Source organism: Ursus maritimus, unplaced genomic scaffold (assembly GCF_017311325.1).
Source record: "Ursus maritimus isolate PB19 unplaced genomic scaffold, ASM1731132v1 scaffold_2, whole genome shotgun sequence".
In the NCBI taxonomy this organism is placed as follows: domain Eukaryota; kingdom Metazoa; phylum Chordata; class Mammalia; order Carnivora; family Ursidae; genus Ursus; species Ursus maritimus.
The window spans coordinates 23,836,350-23,853,736 of record NW_024424452.1 but is presented as its reverse complement, the minus strand read 5'-3'; the positions used below and the strand labels follow the sequence as shown (position 1 = coordinate 23,853,736).

At 47.2% G+C, this 17,387-nt stretch overlaps 1 protein-coding gene across 1 annotated transcript; it reads right to left on the bottom strand.

The window, feature by feature from the left end:
• Positions 1-1,059: 1,059 nt before the first annotated feature.
• UMOD (uromodulin) lies at positions 1,060-13,683 on the bottom strand. The gene is made up of 10 exons (XM_008697147.1): positions 13,590-13,683; positions 11,416-12,192; positions 11,207-11,314; positions 9,760-9,968; positions 8,648-8,796; positions 6,324-6,569; positions 3,697-3,859; positions 3,014-3,095; positions 2,225-2,266; positions 1,060-1,121 (listed from the first exon to the last, which is right to left on the bottom strand). Exons 1-10 carry the CDS (start codon positions 13,681-13,683, stop codon positions 1,060-1,062), a joined length of 1,932 nt encoding a protein of 643 aa, XP_008695369.1.
• Positions 13,684-17,387: the final 3,704 nt, after the last annotated feature.

Genomic DNA, 17,387 nt, shown 5'->3' with positions numbered 1-17,387 from the left:
GGCCCCCTTATGAAGCAACCCTGCCCAATGAGGGTAACGGGTCTGCTTTCCACTGCTGCTGCTGCTGCTGCTGCAGCTATGTACACAGACCTACATCTTCTGGATGGAGAGGGACAAGTGCAGTAGAGGGAGGAGGTCCCTAGGACATGTCAGTATATCACCTCTAAAGACTGTGAGACTTCTGAAGATAAGGACTGTGTCTGTCTTATTCACTCATGTCTCCTCAACACCTGTCGTGGTCCCCGGCACATACTGGGTGCTCACATAAATGTTTCTGCAAAGCTGAATGGACCCTGTGAAAGCATCATTATAATCCCCATTATACAGCAGCAGCGGCCCCTAGTTACACCTTCCATTTCTGCCATGCCTGCCACACTTGTGATCACCATTCAAGTTCTCCTCTTCCTGCCAGACTGTAAGCTCCAGGAGGGGAGGGATTGTATGTGGCTCATTCCCTGCTCTACCCCAGAAGCTAGCACAGGGCTGGCACATAGGAGGTGCTCAGCAAATATTTCTTGAATAAATGGATGGATGGATGGATGGATGGATGGATGGATGGATGGATGGATGAATGAGTGAATGCAAGAATGGATGGATGAAGCTCAGAGACATCATGTATTTTATCTGAGGTTACACAGCAGAACCAGTTGAAGCCAGTCTCCAACCAGGGTGTGAACTCCATGAGTACAGGGATGCAGCCTGTTTTCTCACCACAGGATCCTCAGCACTCTGACCAGTTCCTACATATAGCAGGTGCTTGATGAATACTTGTGGAATGAATGAGTAACTTCAAAGACTGAGCTTTTAAAATTATTGTTATTTTGCCACACTCTTTAAGGAGACATGGGGCCTTGTGTGCAGACACATCACAAGTCCCATCTTGAGAGAAGGCAGAATTTAAAGGTACAGGATGTTTTGCGATAGCGAGGATTAAAGTGGGGGAAAGAGGAGCAGGTTGACTGACGTGTGAGCTCCCTTTTCTGTGGCTGGAGCATTAAGCTGCATCATCCCCAGCCAGCAGGAAATGAAGCCACAGAGCACAGGGTTTCCAGCTGCCAATCACTGAGACATCAGCGTCAAGGTGGCCAACAGAAGTAGAGGCAACCAGACCTTCAGGAACTCTGCAAAGAAAGCAATTACAGGGCTGCTGCTAGCACTGATGTGCCTATAACACCTTTAGACTGACCAGTTAGGAAAGGGCACCCTCTCTGGCCTGATCAGTTAGAAAAGGGAACATTTCTCTTTATCTTCCCTGAAAACCAATTAGAAAAAGGTGCCCTCCCAGATGGACCATATTGAAGAAGACAGCCTTTCCTCTGGCACTAGGATTTAGCCTCTCAAAAGGACACTCACGTGCAGTGCCCAACCTACTCAACCATCCTTGGTGACCTTGGGATTTTCACAGAGGATAAGCCTCTTAGGAACTTCTTGAATCTTCAGCTCCAAGCTCACTGGTACAGGGTTGGCCTAGCTCAGGTAAAACACTAGGTTGGTGTAACAACTCCTTCATATCTAGATGCCCGGAGCCAAAAAGATAACAGTTACATAAATTCACTTTTCATCCAGATTTTCAGACAAGTCTGTCTGTGAAAATCAAAGGCCATGAAATGCTACCATCACTGGCCTTTGTGGTCAGAGAGGCAGAGAAACAGGGTTTCTTGTTTTCTAGTATGTTCATCTCGGAACCAAGCATGGTCCATGACATGTAGCAGCACTCAACATATATTTGTCACCTGTTGAGTGAATCCTAAAAAAGGTGTTAGAGAGGAATCACAAAGCTTCAGGAAGCACCCAAGGTATAGATCTAGTGTGTGCATGTCTACTGGGTGTAAGTTTGTGTAAGTATGTGTCCCTGCAAATATGCATGCATGCATGCAACTCCAGCTATCTGTGTATCTATATGTGCAAATATGAGCATATGCATGTGACCTGGTTGTGTGTGTGTGTGTGTGTGTGTGCGTGCACAAACATGTCTGGATGATGTACATTCTGGTGTGCCTGTCCGTGCACACCTGTGTCTGTCTGCACGTATGCACTACTGTGAGACAGCGCAAGTGTATGTGCATATGTACAGCCCCAGGACCAGGCATTTCTACAGATGCAGTCACCTCTTCAGAGCGCAGGCCAAGCAGGCCAGGCACTCTAACATATCCTGGACCCACATGTAAAAGCCCCAGAGGAAGGTTCTAGTGGAGGTTCCCCTGAAAAGCAAATCTGAACTTACCCAGGCTGCTGGAGGCAGTCCTCGAGACTACTGCTTGGACATCTGCAAAGGGAAAGAGAAGGATCAGTGCGAAGAGAAGGCATGGAGATGGCAAGAAGCCTGAGAGATATCCCTTCAGTGTGTTCTTCTCTTTGCAGCTAGAGTGGTCTTTTTGAAACCTGGATCTTATCATGTCACTTCCCTGCTTTGGACCCTTCAGGAGTTCCCCACTACTTTCACGAGAAAGGCCCAAAACCTTAGCAACAACTATAAATCCCCACATGGTCTGGGCCCACCTGCATCAGCTCATCCCATGCCAATCTCCTCCCCTTTCCAGCCTGCCTGGCCTTTTCTCAGTTCCTCTAACAGGCTGGGCTACCCACTCCCTCACCCCTGCCACCACAGGACCTTTGCCCATGCTGTACCCTCTGCCTGGGATTCCCTGCCCCTCACCCCCTTTCCCTGACCACTCTTGGTTAATCCCTCCTCAGACTGAATAATGACTGTTCCACTGGTCTATAAGCTACATGTTAATCAAGTCTGTATCTGCTTTTGCTCACCACAAGATCCCCAACTACTAGCACAGGGCCTAGCACACAGGAGGTATAAGAACAAATTTGTGCAATAGAATGAATGAATGACTAGGAACTGGTAAAAGGAAGGCAGCTTGTAGTCCACCTTGCCCCACAGAATCCACTTGCTCCGTTTCTTTAGAACCCAGTAAGATCCATATGCCAGGTTCTGTCATCCCTTCTCCTCTCCAGAGAATATTCCCCACCAGAAATGTAGGGGAGGGAGTGGCTCTCTTACTTTTCCGGGTGATGGGACCCAGGTTCAGGACGTGGGTTTGGTCTGTGATGCCTCCGCTGCGGAATCTGGTCCCAGAGCAGGTCTGCAGGAAGAGGGCAACAAAGAAACCCTTCCATGAGGGAGACTGAATGTGCTCCTGCCACGGGGAGTGAGCTGCACTCCTCACGGGGGTCTCCTCTTGCCTCAGGCTGGGGTTTGAGGATGGTCAAGGCAGGAGTTGTTGGGAGATCTGTATACTTGGACTCATGCCCCACCTCTACCATTCGTTAGGTGTATGATCTTAGGAAAGTCACAAGTTCTCTGAGCTGCTCTCCCCATATAGAAAAGGGAGCTAATAAAATGCCTCCCCTTTAGTTACTGCGAAGAATAAAAAGTTAACACAGGTAAGGTGCACCTGGTGCTTTAAAATGTCAGCTTCTGTTATCAGAACGCAAGCTTAGAGATAAGCCAGAGCATTTACCAGCCTGTCCACTGCACTGATCCAGCCTGATTTCCCAAAGGCTCAGGTCTTCTACCTGGCTCTGCCCACCCCATCTTACTGCTCATTTAATTCCTGGACTAAAAGAGAAACACAGCAAAAATGTTTGTTTTCTTTTAGGCCTTGTGGCCAAATGTCTTTGGTTATGGGAGACAGCTGAGGGGGAGGTCATGGCAGGCAGCCTAAGGGAGGGAAGGTAACTCACAGGTTTGCATTTTTCAGTAAAGGTGTCACACAGATATATTTCACAGTGCAGGTAGACCAGGTCGTAGTTCCCGGCAAAACGGAACATCTGGACAGAAAATCGGCCTTGAGGGGACTCCCCGTTCTCCACCACCTGGATGGTTGGGTCCTTAGTACGTGGACATCTGGGAGGGTTAAGTCATATAACGTTGGTTAAGCAAACACTCTGCGGCCAAACTTCATGGGTTCAAATCTCACTCCACTACCTATTAGCTATGTGTCGTTGAGCAACATAATCTCTCTGTGCCCCAGTTTTCCCATCTGTATACAGGAAATGCTATTTGTAACCCATATCATAAAATAGCTGGGAAGATTAAATGAGTTAACTTTTCCAAGTGCATACTACAGTATATGACACATAGTAGATGCTACATATATATGATGTGTATATATAATGCTGAAATAAAAATGTCATCAGCACAGGGTTGAAACTATGCTATAAAGTCAGCACCTCTGATTTCCCAGGAAGTGACATTCAGGATCATTAGCTACCATTTGTTGGCTATTTCCTATGTGCTGGTTCTAATGGTAACAGTGGATACTTCTAAGTCCTAAGGGGCAGTGACCAAAAGGGAGAGAGAGAGAGAGAGAGAGCGCACGCGCGTGCACACGCGTGCATGTGTGCCCATCTATAGAAATACACAATTGCACCGAAACTCAGAATTGCCCCTTCAGAGACTCGTGTGTGCTGGGCTGGATCAGAATATAAGGGCAGGCAGATTGGGCATTTTCTCCGCTATTTTACACGATTTGCTCAAAATTGATTTAGGAGAGGGGCTAAATGCTGACTTCACAGAGGAAGAACTGAGATGGGAACTCTCTGCTTTATTCAAACAATTCAGATATGTTTATGAGAGTGCAAACTCCACTTGGCAAAATAAAAGCCCTGAGGTTAAGGGGACCCACTCCCCGAAAACCCGATTGCATGCTACCTGAGCAGGGCATCCAGGTGTCCCCTCCAGCCCCTCATTGGCTCCTCCTTACACGTCCTGAGATGTTCGGCACCCCTCCTGGACTGGTGCTCCCCAACCGACCTCCCACACATGCCCAGACAGAAAAACACAGGCACACCCAGCATTTCTCCCTGTTTCTTTTTCAAAACTTTTCAAGTGTCTCAATGTTTTTACTCAGGAAAAAAAAAGTTTACAAATCCCTGCACAGTAGGAATTATTTATGCCCATTTCACATATGAGAACATGAACATTCAGAGAGAAGAGATGACTTGTGTCTGCAGACTAAGAAATAGCAAAGCCAAGATGTGAACCCAAATCTCTGTGATGCTCCAGTCTCCATCAGTGCCCCTTTCCAAATTTGCTTTATTGGCCTTACCTAGAAACTACCTTCATGTATGTTTTCCCGTGTTTCCCAGCATCTGTATTATTATAATTTGCTTGCTATTTGCATTAAATATATGTAGATTTTTATTGGAATACATCTATTTTTTAGCAGAATCTTTGGATCCTGACCACAAATAGCAAACCAGCATCACTTGCCATAAGCACAACATGACCATTTACAGAAAAATACAAAGTAAAACAGTGCTATTAAATTTTAGCTAGCTCCTGTCACAGTGGAAGGCCCTAAAACAGACTTCTTTCTTTTGCAAAGGGGATTAGCAATAACAGAGAGGTATACATGTCAGATGAGCACCCAGCTGATACTTTTCCCTTGATGTAACCAGACAGATTCTAAGAACCAAAGCAGGAATAGGTCTCTCAGGAATGCTTTTTCTGACTATACTATTAAATAGCATATGACCCTCCCCTTTCCCTGATTTGGGTTTTTCCTATAGCCCCCTTACCACTGACATGCTACACATTTCATCTTGTTTAATTGTTAGACCCCCTATTAGAGTATCAGCTGTATGAGGGCAGAGAGTTTTGTCCCTTCTATTCACTGTGCTATCTACAGAGCCTGGCACACAGTAAGCTTCCAAAGACATCTATTCCAATTTGAATGGCAATGTGAATTACTTCCTCACAGTGTGGTCCACGGTTCTCCAGTGCCCCTGGAGTGAAAAGCAGCACACCTGTGTCCTCCCTCTTACAGTTGGTCCTTGGTTAACTGTGTCTCCAGCTCAGTCCTCCCAGCCAAGTGCCAGCTTGCTCCCTACTCTGGGTGGGTGCACCTTTCAGTCAGGTTTCTTAATCTTTTCTTGAGTCCTGGATACCTAGAGCCTTCTGGTGAAGCCCGTGCATCCCTCTTCAAAAATAATGTTTTAAATGCATAAAGTACCTAAGATTATAAAGGAAACCAGTTCAACTGAAGCATAGTTCTCAAAATATTAGAGCATTTGATATATGCATTATATATCTATGTATCTATTATATATACATATATTTATAAGGATATATATTTGGTAATACATTAAATAATAATTTCTAGTAGAAGCTCTAATATTCTACTAACTAAAAAGTACTGACATGTGTAAATGTTTTCACGTGTCCTGCTAATACTTCTGTGGTTTGTTGCGTATGTTCATAACGGATGGTGATGCTAGGGGTTAATGAATATAAAGATGTACTTTCCTCCAAATCCAAATCCAAAGGCTGCCCCCTCCTGCTCCAGAATTCCATCCACGGGCCTTACCTGTCCTGGATGATGAAGTACTTCAAGGGGTCGGTGGCGTTGCTGCTAGGTGTGGCATAGCAGTTGGTCATCAGCAGTGCAAACCGGGACAAGTCGCCCCCATCCAGCATGGTGCCCACGTAGAGAAAGGCCTCTGTGGTCAGGGTCACAGAGGAGCCTTGGTAGGGCTGTGTGTAGGCAGGGGTCTGGAAGAGTGCCATCCGCACGGTGAACATGCCTGTCCCTCCCACGCTGATGTTTAGGACGCTGTAGGGGGAGAAGGGCTGGTGAGAAAACCAGAGCTGAGAACAGCAACAGATGGGCCACCCTTTCTGGTCTGCAGTCCCAGGTGGTCCCTGGCAGCTCTCTGCATGTTTATATAGCAGGAGGACTGGAACCCACCAACCACTGCAATGGCTGCCAGTTGTGATGAGCAGACATGGGTCACCTCAGGATCTTGTTAAAATGCAGCTTCTGGTTTGGTAGATTAAGATGGGGCTCAAGGTTCTGCTTTTTTTTTAAGATTTTATTTATTTATTTAACAGAGACAGCCAGCGAGAGAGGGAACACAAGCAGGGGGAGTGGGAGAGGAAGAAGCAGGCTCCTAGCGGAGGAGCCTGATGTGGGGCTCGATTCCAGAATGCTGGGATCACGCCCTGAGCCGAAGGCACATGCTTAATGACTGCACCACCCAGGCGCCCTAAGGTTCTGCATTTTTAACAAGCTCCCATGTGATGCTGATGCTGCTGATCCATAGACCACATTTTTTGTAACATGTCCATCCCCCTCACTTGGTGGCCCTTGCCTTCAAGGAGTCCAATAAACAAATTCTCAAGGGAGTCACCTACATGCCTTCTTTGGTCTTAACCTGGAACAGTTAAAAGGGATGTCTCTGAGTCCCTACAGCCTAGGTCAGAGTTCTGGGTCCACCTAAAGCAGAAGATAGGGCTTTTGTAAATGGGTTATTTTTAACCACATTGAAAACAGCTACACTGATGAGACTTCGCAGAATGAGCCAATAAAGGACACTGTAAGACTGATACGTTAGGAAATAAGGCACATGATAAAAACTCAGTAATGTAGAAGTCCATTTTGCAGGTAAGAACTGGGTTATTGGTTTGGACTCAGATTTGGACTAGGGCAAGATTTCCAGCTCAAACCGGAGAGACATCTCCATATAGATGTGTTGCTTCCTGAAGTCTGTCAGGTCTGAGATATGGCCACATTGCTCCAGGACACTGCTTGGCCATATGATGCTCCAGCCAAAGGCAGACAACGAGCAGCCTTCTTCCCTCAGGTCAGCCATGCACCCTCATCAGTGCCTAGTGCCCTTCCCTGAGTCTAGATGGCCCAGAGAACATGTAGCCATGGCTGAGCTTCATAGTGAAGGTCATGGTAGGATGGGGGCTCTGGGCATGATGGCCTGGCTTTGAATCCCAGCTCTGCCACTTACTAGACTCTAACTTTGGACAGGTTACTCAGCCTTCTCTGAGCCTCAATGTCCACGTCTGTGTAATGGGAATAATAATAGTAATATTTATACCTCTTAAGGTGCTCTAAGATTTCAATGAGATGTTTCCTGTAGAGCACTTAACACAATGCCTGACCTATAGTCAGCTCTTGATAAATGCTTGTTATAATTACAACTGTAATTTTTTCCAACATCTCATCAGCATCATTGGCCTGTGATTCATCCTACTCAGAGATTTTCAGTTTTATTTAGCAACAAGATCCTTTTATTCTTTTAATAAAACCTCATGTGGCACCCAATATGGGTGGAACTTCTCTGGTTCACCCTGTAGGCATCCCCAAACGTAATTCCTTAAAGGCCTTCAAACTCTAAGAGGCATAATTTGTAAACCCCTCTTTAATCAAATTCCTATTTATAGAGAAGGAAGGAAACTAAGGTCCAAAAATGGCATATGATTTATATATCATATAAGTAGCAGGTCTGGACAAGAGCCTTCCCTCCTTCCATCTGGTCCAACCACCCTGCCCCTCTGATAAGCCAGAGACCCTAATATTTAATTCACACATGCCAAGCACTGTTGTGCTTCTAAGAAAGGCAGTACAGGTACTGCTAAATCCATTTCACAGATGAGGAAACTGACACCCAGAGTGGGGCTATCAATTTCCAGAGCCATCTGGTTAGTATGTGACAGAGCCTGGATTTGAATCTGGGCTCCGGACTTTCTGGTTGGGCTTCTCCATTGGAAATACTGCCTCCCAGGCCCCCCACCCAGCTCCTTATGGCTGGCAGTTAACAGGGAAGCTGAGGACCTGGTGCTTAAGTGGTTGTGGGGGTAGAGATGGCCAGGGACACTGAGTACCCTTTCTGGCCGCACCTGACCATTGGCTGCAGGGAGGTCTTCAAGCTGATTTTCATGTCCAGGGGGTAGGAACACGCAAAGTTGATTTTGATGTTGCGGTCACGGATGATGATCTCATCTGCCAGGTAGAGGGTGTTGCTATATGTGGCATGGGTTTCATTCCTCTGTATTGGGGGGGGGGGGTAGGAGAAAGGAGCATGAGAATCTGAGTAGGACTCAAAACCAAAGGAGTTTCTCTGGCCACCTGTGAGCTTCCCCTTCAGCTGTCATAATCAAAAGTTACAACGACAGCAGCCATTTATGACTTAGGCCCTGAGGTAAACACTCCTCCTGCATGACTGCATTAGCTTCTTCAATGACCTAAGAGGCAGGGCTACTAACTCCCTGCCTCATGATGAGGAGATGGGGGTTCATAGAAACTGAGTAACTCTTGAGTAACTCGCCCACAATACGTGGGATCTAATAAGCCTCAGCTCTTCAAATTAGGCCATGCTTCTTCTCAAACACCAAAAAGACTAAAAACCACGTCCAGACTCATTATTAATGTCGGAATTTCAAATGCTGTGCTAAGCAAATAATAATTTCTTTCTTCCTTCCTTTTGTCTTCTTTCCTTTTCTTTCTGGGGGATGAGGGAGTTGGAGAAGCAGTGTTCCACTCAAACTTTGACCTCTGGGTCCCTTTTGAGGGGGTTTCTGAAGGTGAGGTCCTGGTTCTCTGAACACTAGTGATTCAGACCTTGCCTTCAAACACCACCCAAGAGAGACAGACCTGCTTCTGAGCCCAATGCTGATACCTGCTGGCTTAGAAGAATCACTGCCCTGTCTGGGCCCTTCCATTCCCATCTGTAAAGTGGGAAAGTGTCGTCATGGATCATTCTCTTTATTTAAAGCTAACGTTTATTGAACACTTACACTGCGCCAGTCAATGTCCTAATCACTTCACACACATTAGCTCATTTAATCCTCTTAACAACTTAACAACCCGGTGAAGTAGGTACTAGTATCATTATTCCATTTTAGGGTTGAGGAAACTGAGTCACAACTAGGCTCATATGACTAGGAAATGGTAAAGCTGGGGCTTGAACCAGGCGGTGCTCCAACCCTGTCCCACGTCAGCAAGGACATACCATCATCACTGTCCCACAGGGGCCATCCCTGGCTGGGGTCACCACAGATAGCCAGTCCCGGTCACCCCTCTCACTGAAGCCTGAGCACTGGCTGTCACGCAGGTACATGAAAACCTTCTCAAAGCCCAGGCTCTTCAGCTGGCACTTGCTCAGGGACACCTTGATGTCATTGACTCCACACTCTAGCTTGCGCTCCAGGAGGGAGAGATCTGAAATGGGCAGGGAAGGCAGGATTGGAAACCCGTGACCACAATTCAGGATCCAGCACATCCCCACGGCCCAGGCCCAGCTGGTCAGGCTGGCCACCAGCTAGGGGCACTCAGATTAGCCTCTATCTCATCTTGCTGTGGTCTCCTCTCTCAGAGGGACAGAGACACAAGATTGGATTCTGAGCATCACTGGACGGATTCAAGTGGCCAACCAACAGCTCCATGTTACCCTAAGTGTGGATTGTATACAAAAAAACGGTATTATTTTCAGGTTGTTCACCCCCCCAGCATTAAATACACTGAATCTCAATAAAACAAAACAACAAACAAACTAACACATTAATCACAGTATTTTTCCATCCTCCCTATATCAAATAGTCCACACTAGCTACTAATGTTTTTAATGCTATATACTTGCTAATTTCCCTTTTAAAACAACAGAATGCAGAAATCAGGCTAAATGTTTGGGACACGCAATGACATCCAGCTGGATTTTTTTTTAACTTTTTAAAATTGAAGTATTACACAGCTGCTGGAATTTAATAATTTTCTTTCATTGTATTCATTTTTACTGTTACCTTCTATCTAAGGTAAGTGTTATTTGCCACAGATAGATGCAGCAGTGACCATAATGTCCCAAGTTTATTTAAAAGAAGGAGTCAGCCAATTTAAAGAAGAACAAGTTAATAATAAAAACCACAGTCTAGGTAGTACTTGGATAAAACAAAATTGTAAAATTGGTACTTGAATGTAACTAAAATCATGGCTGAAGTTTGAGAGATACTGTCCTGCTTCAGTCATTGTATATATGGGGAAACTGAGGCTTGGAGACCCACAGAGCCCTGCTCAGGATCCTCTGCTGGTCAGTGGAGGGCCCTAGCCCTAGAAACTACAGGCTGGTCACCACCAGTCCTGTGTTCTTGAGCTGCAGAAACAGGGCTTAAGCAGCCTGAGGCCAAAAGTGGCAGCCACCTGCCCTGTGGTGTGGGAGCCTCAGAAAAAAGGCTGGGGGTAAGGAGGTCCCCCGAGCTCTGGGAGCTTTGGGGTCGACTAAAGGGAGTGCAGGAGCCCAGAGAGCTTCTCCTGGTTTTGACATATTACTGGACCCACTTTTCACTCAGATGGGATGATATGCATCCCTGCATCATCCCCACGTGTCCCCAGCCCACACATAGGAATGTGTCCCTCCCCCAGTTGCTGACATTTCTCAACATGTTGCCCTCTTCCCCTGGCCTCACCAGTGATGCTGAAGTCCTGTTTGCACTGGCACCTCCATGTGCCGTCATCTGATTTGCAGTCCTCTTCTGTACTGCACTCCTCACATGTCCCCAACACGGAGCTGGGGTCTGCAGAATCACAGACACTGTCAGTCAACAGGGATGCTCCCCGGTCTCCCATGGTGCCCACCCAGGTCTGTGGTGGGGGCTAGGGGGAGACGACCACTCACCTGTGCAGTAGGCCAGATAACACTCGGGGGGCGCAGTCAGGTTGTAGACATAGTAGCCGCCGGCACAGGCCTTCACTTGGACAGGCGCTTCCCACAGGCAGCAGTGGCCACTCCAGTGGGCGCAGGCTGTGCGGTTCACTATGCCCTCGTCACTGGACGGGTGTGTGCCGTTGAGCCACATGGGCGCCGCTGTGTTGCAGTGCAGGACAGGCACGCAGGTCTCTGCCAGGCTCACACCGCCCGGCCCCATGAAGCGGTACCAGCCGCTCAGGCCCAAGTCGCAGGTGTAACCTGCCCCATACTCAGTGCTGCGCCAGTACTCATCCAGGATGTGGTACTCCTGGCACGGGTCCACGCACATGAGCGTGTCACCCTCGGGCACGCAGTCCAATCCCGGCCCGCAGGAGCCCGGGGAGCACTCACAGTGCTGCCCGTCCCCCAGGTAGCCCACAGGGCACACACACGAGTAATTGCCCTTGCTGTTGATGCAGGTGGCCAGGGCGTGGCAGTGGCTGAGCCCAGGCTCGGCACACTCGTCCACATCGGTGCAGCCCAGTCCGGGCGTGAGACGGAAGCCGTCAGAACAGGTGCACAAGTAGGAGCCCGGCGTGTTCACGCAGCTGCTGTCCTCAGAGCAGTTGTGGGCCCCAGGAATGACACATTCATCCAGGTCCACGCACACAAGGCCATTGCCAGTGAAACCCACCTGGCAGGAGCATGTTGTGGCAGTCCCATTCTCCATGCAGGTGGCATTGCTGTGACAGTCAGAGCAGCTTCCTGTGGACAGAAGAGCCCAGCCTGAGTGGGGCAGCTGGGCCAGTGGTCACTCCGAGAGTCCTCCTGCATCCCTTAGGGTACCATGTTCTTTAAGACTTGGTCCCTGGGTGACTCCCTCCAAAACAACTAAACAAAACTCCCCCGATGATTCCACTGTGCATTCTTCTGTGTTAAGCATTGCTTTCAAACTGTGTCTTCTTTTAAAATACCCACATTTCCACATCCAGAGGAATATTACAGAGTTCTTGACACTTTGGTAGGATTTAGGTAACCCTGTCGCCCCTTCCCCATCTTTGAACATTTAATGCGTTTTGCTCAGGTCTTCCCTGCCTCCCCTCTGAAGACTTCCCCAACTCTCCCTGACAGGGGCAGTCACACTTTATGTGACATCCTCCATGACAATAAAAGCAATAAAGATAATAAGCTGTCATTTCTTAAGCACTTACTATATGCCAGACACTGGGATCCGTGCTTTTGACTCATTGTCCCATTGAATCCTCCCCAATGGCCCTATGGGATCGCCTTTGTATTTACCCTTATTTTAAAGATGAGCAAACTGAGGTTTAGAGAGTTTCAGCCACTTACTCTGTTGGTAAGCAGAAGAGCCAGGACACAAACCTAGGTGGCAGGACCACAGAGTATATGCTCTTAACCTCTTAACCATGATAGTGAAATGGCATTTACTGTGCCCCAAGGTACTCCAGCTCAGGGCAGATGCCCAGCTCCCTTCTCCAGGGAGAAACTGAGAGCTAGATGAGGATAATGCAAGACCTAGTGGAATGACCTCTTTTTTTTTTAAAGATTTTTTTAAATTTATTTATGAGATAGACAGCCAGCGAGAGAGGGAACACAAGCAGGGGGAGTGGGAGAGGAAGAAGCAGGCTCACATCAGAGGAGCCTGATGTGGGGCTCGATCCCGTAACGCCGGGATCACGCCCTGAGCCGAAGGCAGACGCTTAACCGCTGTGCCACCCAGGTGCCCCTTGTGGAATGACCTCTTAAGAGTGCAGGGGGAGGTGTTTGGGAGCCACTTAGGTGTGTTCAAATCTCCCTCCCGTGTGTTTGAATATGTTCCTGACCTTCCAGTAAAGTGCCAGGGGACCGTAGTGGTATTCTAGACTCTTGCCTCTCAATGTGTGATCCGAGGACCACAGCATCAGCATGAGCATCACCTCAGAGCTTGTAAGAAATGCAGAATTTCAGGCCCTACACAGGGCCTACTGAATCAGAATCTGCATTTTAACAAAACTCCCATCCGAGTCCCTGTATACATTGAAGTATAAAAAATGGATTTAGAATAAATCAAATTCTAAGCATGATAAGAGAGGGAGCCAGATCTCCTCTGTTAACAGCAGCATCGTTCCCTGCACACATACATACACACACACCACACTTACTTGCTTCCAAGGTGTCAGTGGATGCTGCCCTGAGGACCCAAGAGGTTACCATGAGTACCATCCACACTGAGGTCGGGGAGGAAAGCTGCCCCATTCTTTCTGCTCTTCACAGCTGCTTCTGATCTGGGGAGGACCTGCCCAAAGGCAAGGACAGGTTGACCCCTTGAGATTTCCTCCCTGTCTGTGATGGCTGGAGTCCTGTGGAACAGAGATGGATGGGATAAATGCATGATCTAACTCACTTCCCCACAGTTGGGAGGAGTGCTTTGGTCGTGCACCGCACAACTCCAGAAGATGCCATTTATATGAACTACAAAAAGTGTACAGTGTTGTAGCCCTTGCTTTGGTGGTTTTCCCATCTGTGACCCCACCCTTACTTCCACCCACATATTAGCCTCTGCTCCCCCAGTCTCAGTGCATCTGGAAAACCGAGTCTCATTTGGAACAGGAAGCATCAGGGGTAGTGTGTTCTGGACTCACCATCTTTTTGGAGGCAGCTTTGGGTTTTCACAGCCCATTCCTGATCCCCTGCTGGGATACTTTCAACTTGCCCAGATCCATTTATCCATTCAACAAACATTTATTGAATAGCTACCATGTGCCAAACAGGGAACTACACATCCACACCAAGGAAGGCAACGAATAGGACAGGCAAGATCCCTGACTTCATGGCAACCCATGTATTGTAAAGAAGTTGCTTTAGATAAGCAACTCCAGAGATGATTAATCTTCACGGTGGATTTAGTGTTTCCAGAGCAGTCACTTATTATTTCACTCAATTGGTGAAATAATCCTAGGTGGGTATTACTATAGCCTCAATTTTTACAGCAGCAAACTAGGGTAGTAACTCGTGGTTAAATGTGTGGCACCTGGAGCCTGCCGCCAGGATCCAAATCCCTGTTTTACTAATCACTAACAATATAACACTGGGCAAGGTATTTCAGTTCGCTAAGAATTAGTTTCCTCATCTATGAAATACGGATCTTTGCTTTCACAAACTGAGTGCCTGTGATGTGCCAGGCTCAGCTTGACGTCCCCGTGATCAAAGAACTTGTGTTCTGGAGCTGTGTTTTCCAAGCCTTTGTGACCACAATCTGCTATAAGGAAAATATTTTTTGCCATAACCTGGTGTAGTTGCTTGTGTGTATGCATGGGTGCACACATGCACGCATACACGCGCACACACACACACACGCAAAATAGAAGTTTTATAAAAAAATTCTTATTACTGTAGGCATTGCTTGCTGACATAGTCTATAACATTTAATTAAAAGAAAATTTTGGATATAATCCACAAACGATTTCATGATCTACTAATGGGTCGTGACCTGTATTTTGAAAGCACTGTGGCAGATGGTAACTGACTGCATTTTGTCATGGGGATTAACTAAGATGATATAAGCAAAGCAGGGCATAGCACACAGCAAATGCTATTGTTCACTGCTGTGTCCCCAGTGCTGGTACACAGTAGGCACTTCACTAATATTTGTTGAATGAGTGAAGAAACAGTAGTCATTGTTATTAGAAAAGCACAGCCTCGAAGAGAGGGAGATTGACCAACCAAAGATAATGAAGCCAAGAGTCAGCAGAGGAATGGCCCAATCTAGGTCGACCCAGGTGTCCAAACTTCATTTCCTTCCCCCCTCTCCCAAGCAGAATGGGAATTAGCAGAGAACTAGGTGGTGGAGAAGTGGCTAGGAGAAGAGAGAGCTGTAGATAGCCTTACCTGAAGCCAGAGAGGTAGAATTAGTCCGCTTACAAGTATGTGCTTCCTATATATACATCTGCCCCTGGCTGGCAATCTCTCCTCCAATTAGCCTCTGGTTCTGTTTTTTGAGATTGTTTTCTTGAGGGTGGAGTATTTTCCCCTTTGGGCACAGTGTTTTCCTTCCCTAGGCTGTCAGATTGTTGTTCTTTTTCCTAATATGTGGACACCCCAAATGACTGACATTGGGGGTCAAACTTGTGCCCGCAAATATAAAGCCTCTGTTTTGCATCTTTTGGCATAAAGAGATTCCTTAGTTAGAAATTAACTGGAAAAGCAGTGCCAAGGTACTAGGCCTTTTCTTGGTCATTGAGAAGGACAAGGTGGACCCAAGGAGCCAGGCAGAGGACAGTATTCAAAACCAGGCAGCGCTGGGGCAAAAGGGGGTTTTTATTGCCCCCATTAGGACATGCACTTGTGGCCATTTGGGGTCCCTGCCCTGGGGAGGGCACCCTGTTGAAGCACACTCATCCTCATGGGCTCAGCAAACACCTCTGTGGTCTGGACGTGAGCAGGAGAGGAGGTAAAAATGGTCGAATGTCAAAGCCAGAAGATAATTCAGACATCACCAGACCAGACCCACTCTGTGAAACAAAGAATCTGAGTTCCCATGAGGATAGGCCCCCTTGGGAGGTGGGTAACTTTATGACTAAGTAGACTGACTTTTAAGTCGGTCTGCTGGTTCCCAATCAGCCATTTACTGTGTGCCAGAGGACTCATTTCTTTAATAATCTTTCTGAGGTCATTTTCATTGTCTGTAAAAGGAAAGTACCCATCTGTTAGAGTTGTTATGGTGGTTAAAGGAGAAGAGGTGAGAATAGAGGGGGTGTAAGGATTCTACCCGTGGAAGTCACTGTCGATGTTGCTTTGCTGATGTACAGTCACAGGGGTCGAAAGGGCAGAGCCTGGGCTCAACCCCATGGCTCCTGACCCAGTTCCATGGAGATGGCTGTCCAGTCTAAGAGTCCCGTTGAGAAAAATTGAATGTGTGTAAACTTGGGCTGAGCAGGAAATAGAACAATGACCCATTGCATTTACTTTTTCAGGATCTTTCTCATCCTGTCTCATTTAGTGGTAGGATAACCTTCAGCACTGTGCAATCATCTCTTCAGGACAATTCTGTAGGAGTGAAATTTCTGGGTCAAAGAGGTGGTGCAGTTTTTTTAAAATATAAGATAAATATAAATATAAAGATTTTATTTATTTGACAGAGAGAGAGACAGCATGAACAGGGGGAGTGGCAGAGGGAAAGGGAGAAGCAGGCTCCCCACTGAGCAGAGAGCCTGATATGGGGCTCGATTCCAGGACCCTGGGATCATGACCTGAGAGCCAAGGCAGATGCTTAACCACCTGAGCTACCCAGGCACCCCAAGGTGGTGCAATTTTAAGAATTTGATACCTCTTCCCAAACAGCACCCCAGAGGGAGATTTTTAAAAATAAACTAGTTTAGGGGTGCCTGGGTGTCTCAGTTGGTTAAGCATCTGACTTTGGATCAGGTCATAATCTTGGGGTCCTGGGATCTAGCTCTGTGTTGGGCTCCCAGCTCAGTGGGGAGTCTGCTTGTCCCTCTCCCTCTGCCCTTCCCCCCCACTCTTATGTGCAAGCACTCTCTCTTTCTCAAATTAATAAATATTTTAAAAAATTAAGTGAGGGGCGCCTGGGTGGCACAGCGGTTAAGCGTCTGCCTTCAGCTCAGGGCGTGATCCCGGTGTTATGGGATCGGGCCCCACATCAGGCTCCTCCGCTATGAGCCTGCTTCTTCCTCTCCCACTCCCCCTGCTTGTGTTCCCTCTCTCGCTGGCTGTCTCTATCTCTGTCGAATAAATAAATAAAATCTTTAAAAAAAAAAAAATTAAGTGAGAAATCTAATTGCTTATTTTTGTAATTCTTCAACAAAAAGGGAAATCATTATCTCTTCCTGTGTGTGTGTGTGTGTGTGTGTGTGTGTGTGTGTGTGTGTGTGTGTTTGGAACTGACTGTGTCCTTTTTTTTCCTTTTTTTTTCTATAGTAATGTGTCCTCCCCCCCCCCCC

What these genes read in the sequence shown, in the direction of transcription:
- UMOD (XM_008697147.1), bottom strand. Translation starts at nt 13,683, where the DNA reads ATGGGGCAGCTTTCCTCCCCGACCTCAGTGTGGATGGTACTCATGGTA. An exon ending in TCCCTGCAGCCAATGGTCAG is followed by an intron (nt 6,570 to 8,647) that starts GTGCGGCCAGAA and finishes CTCCCCCTACAG; the next exon opens with CGTCCTAAACATCAGCGTGG. An exon ending in GACTGCCTCCAGCAGCCTGG is followed by an intron (nt 1,122 to 2,224) that starts GTAAGTTCAGAT and finishes CTTTCTTTGCAG; the next exon opens with AGTTCCTGAAGGTCTGGTTG.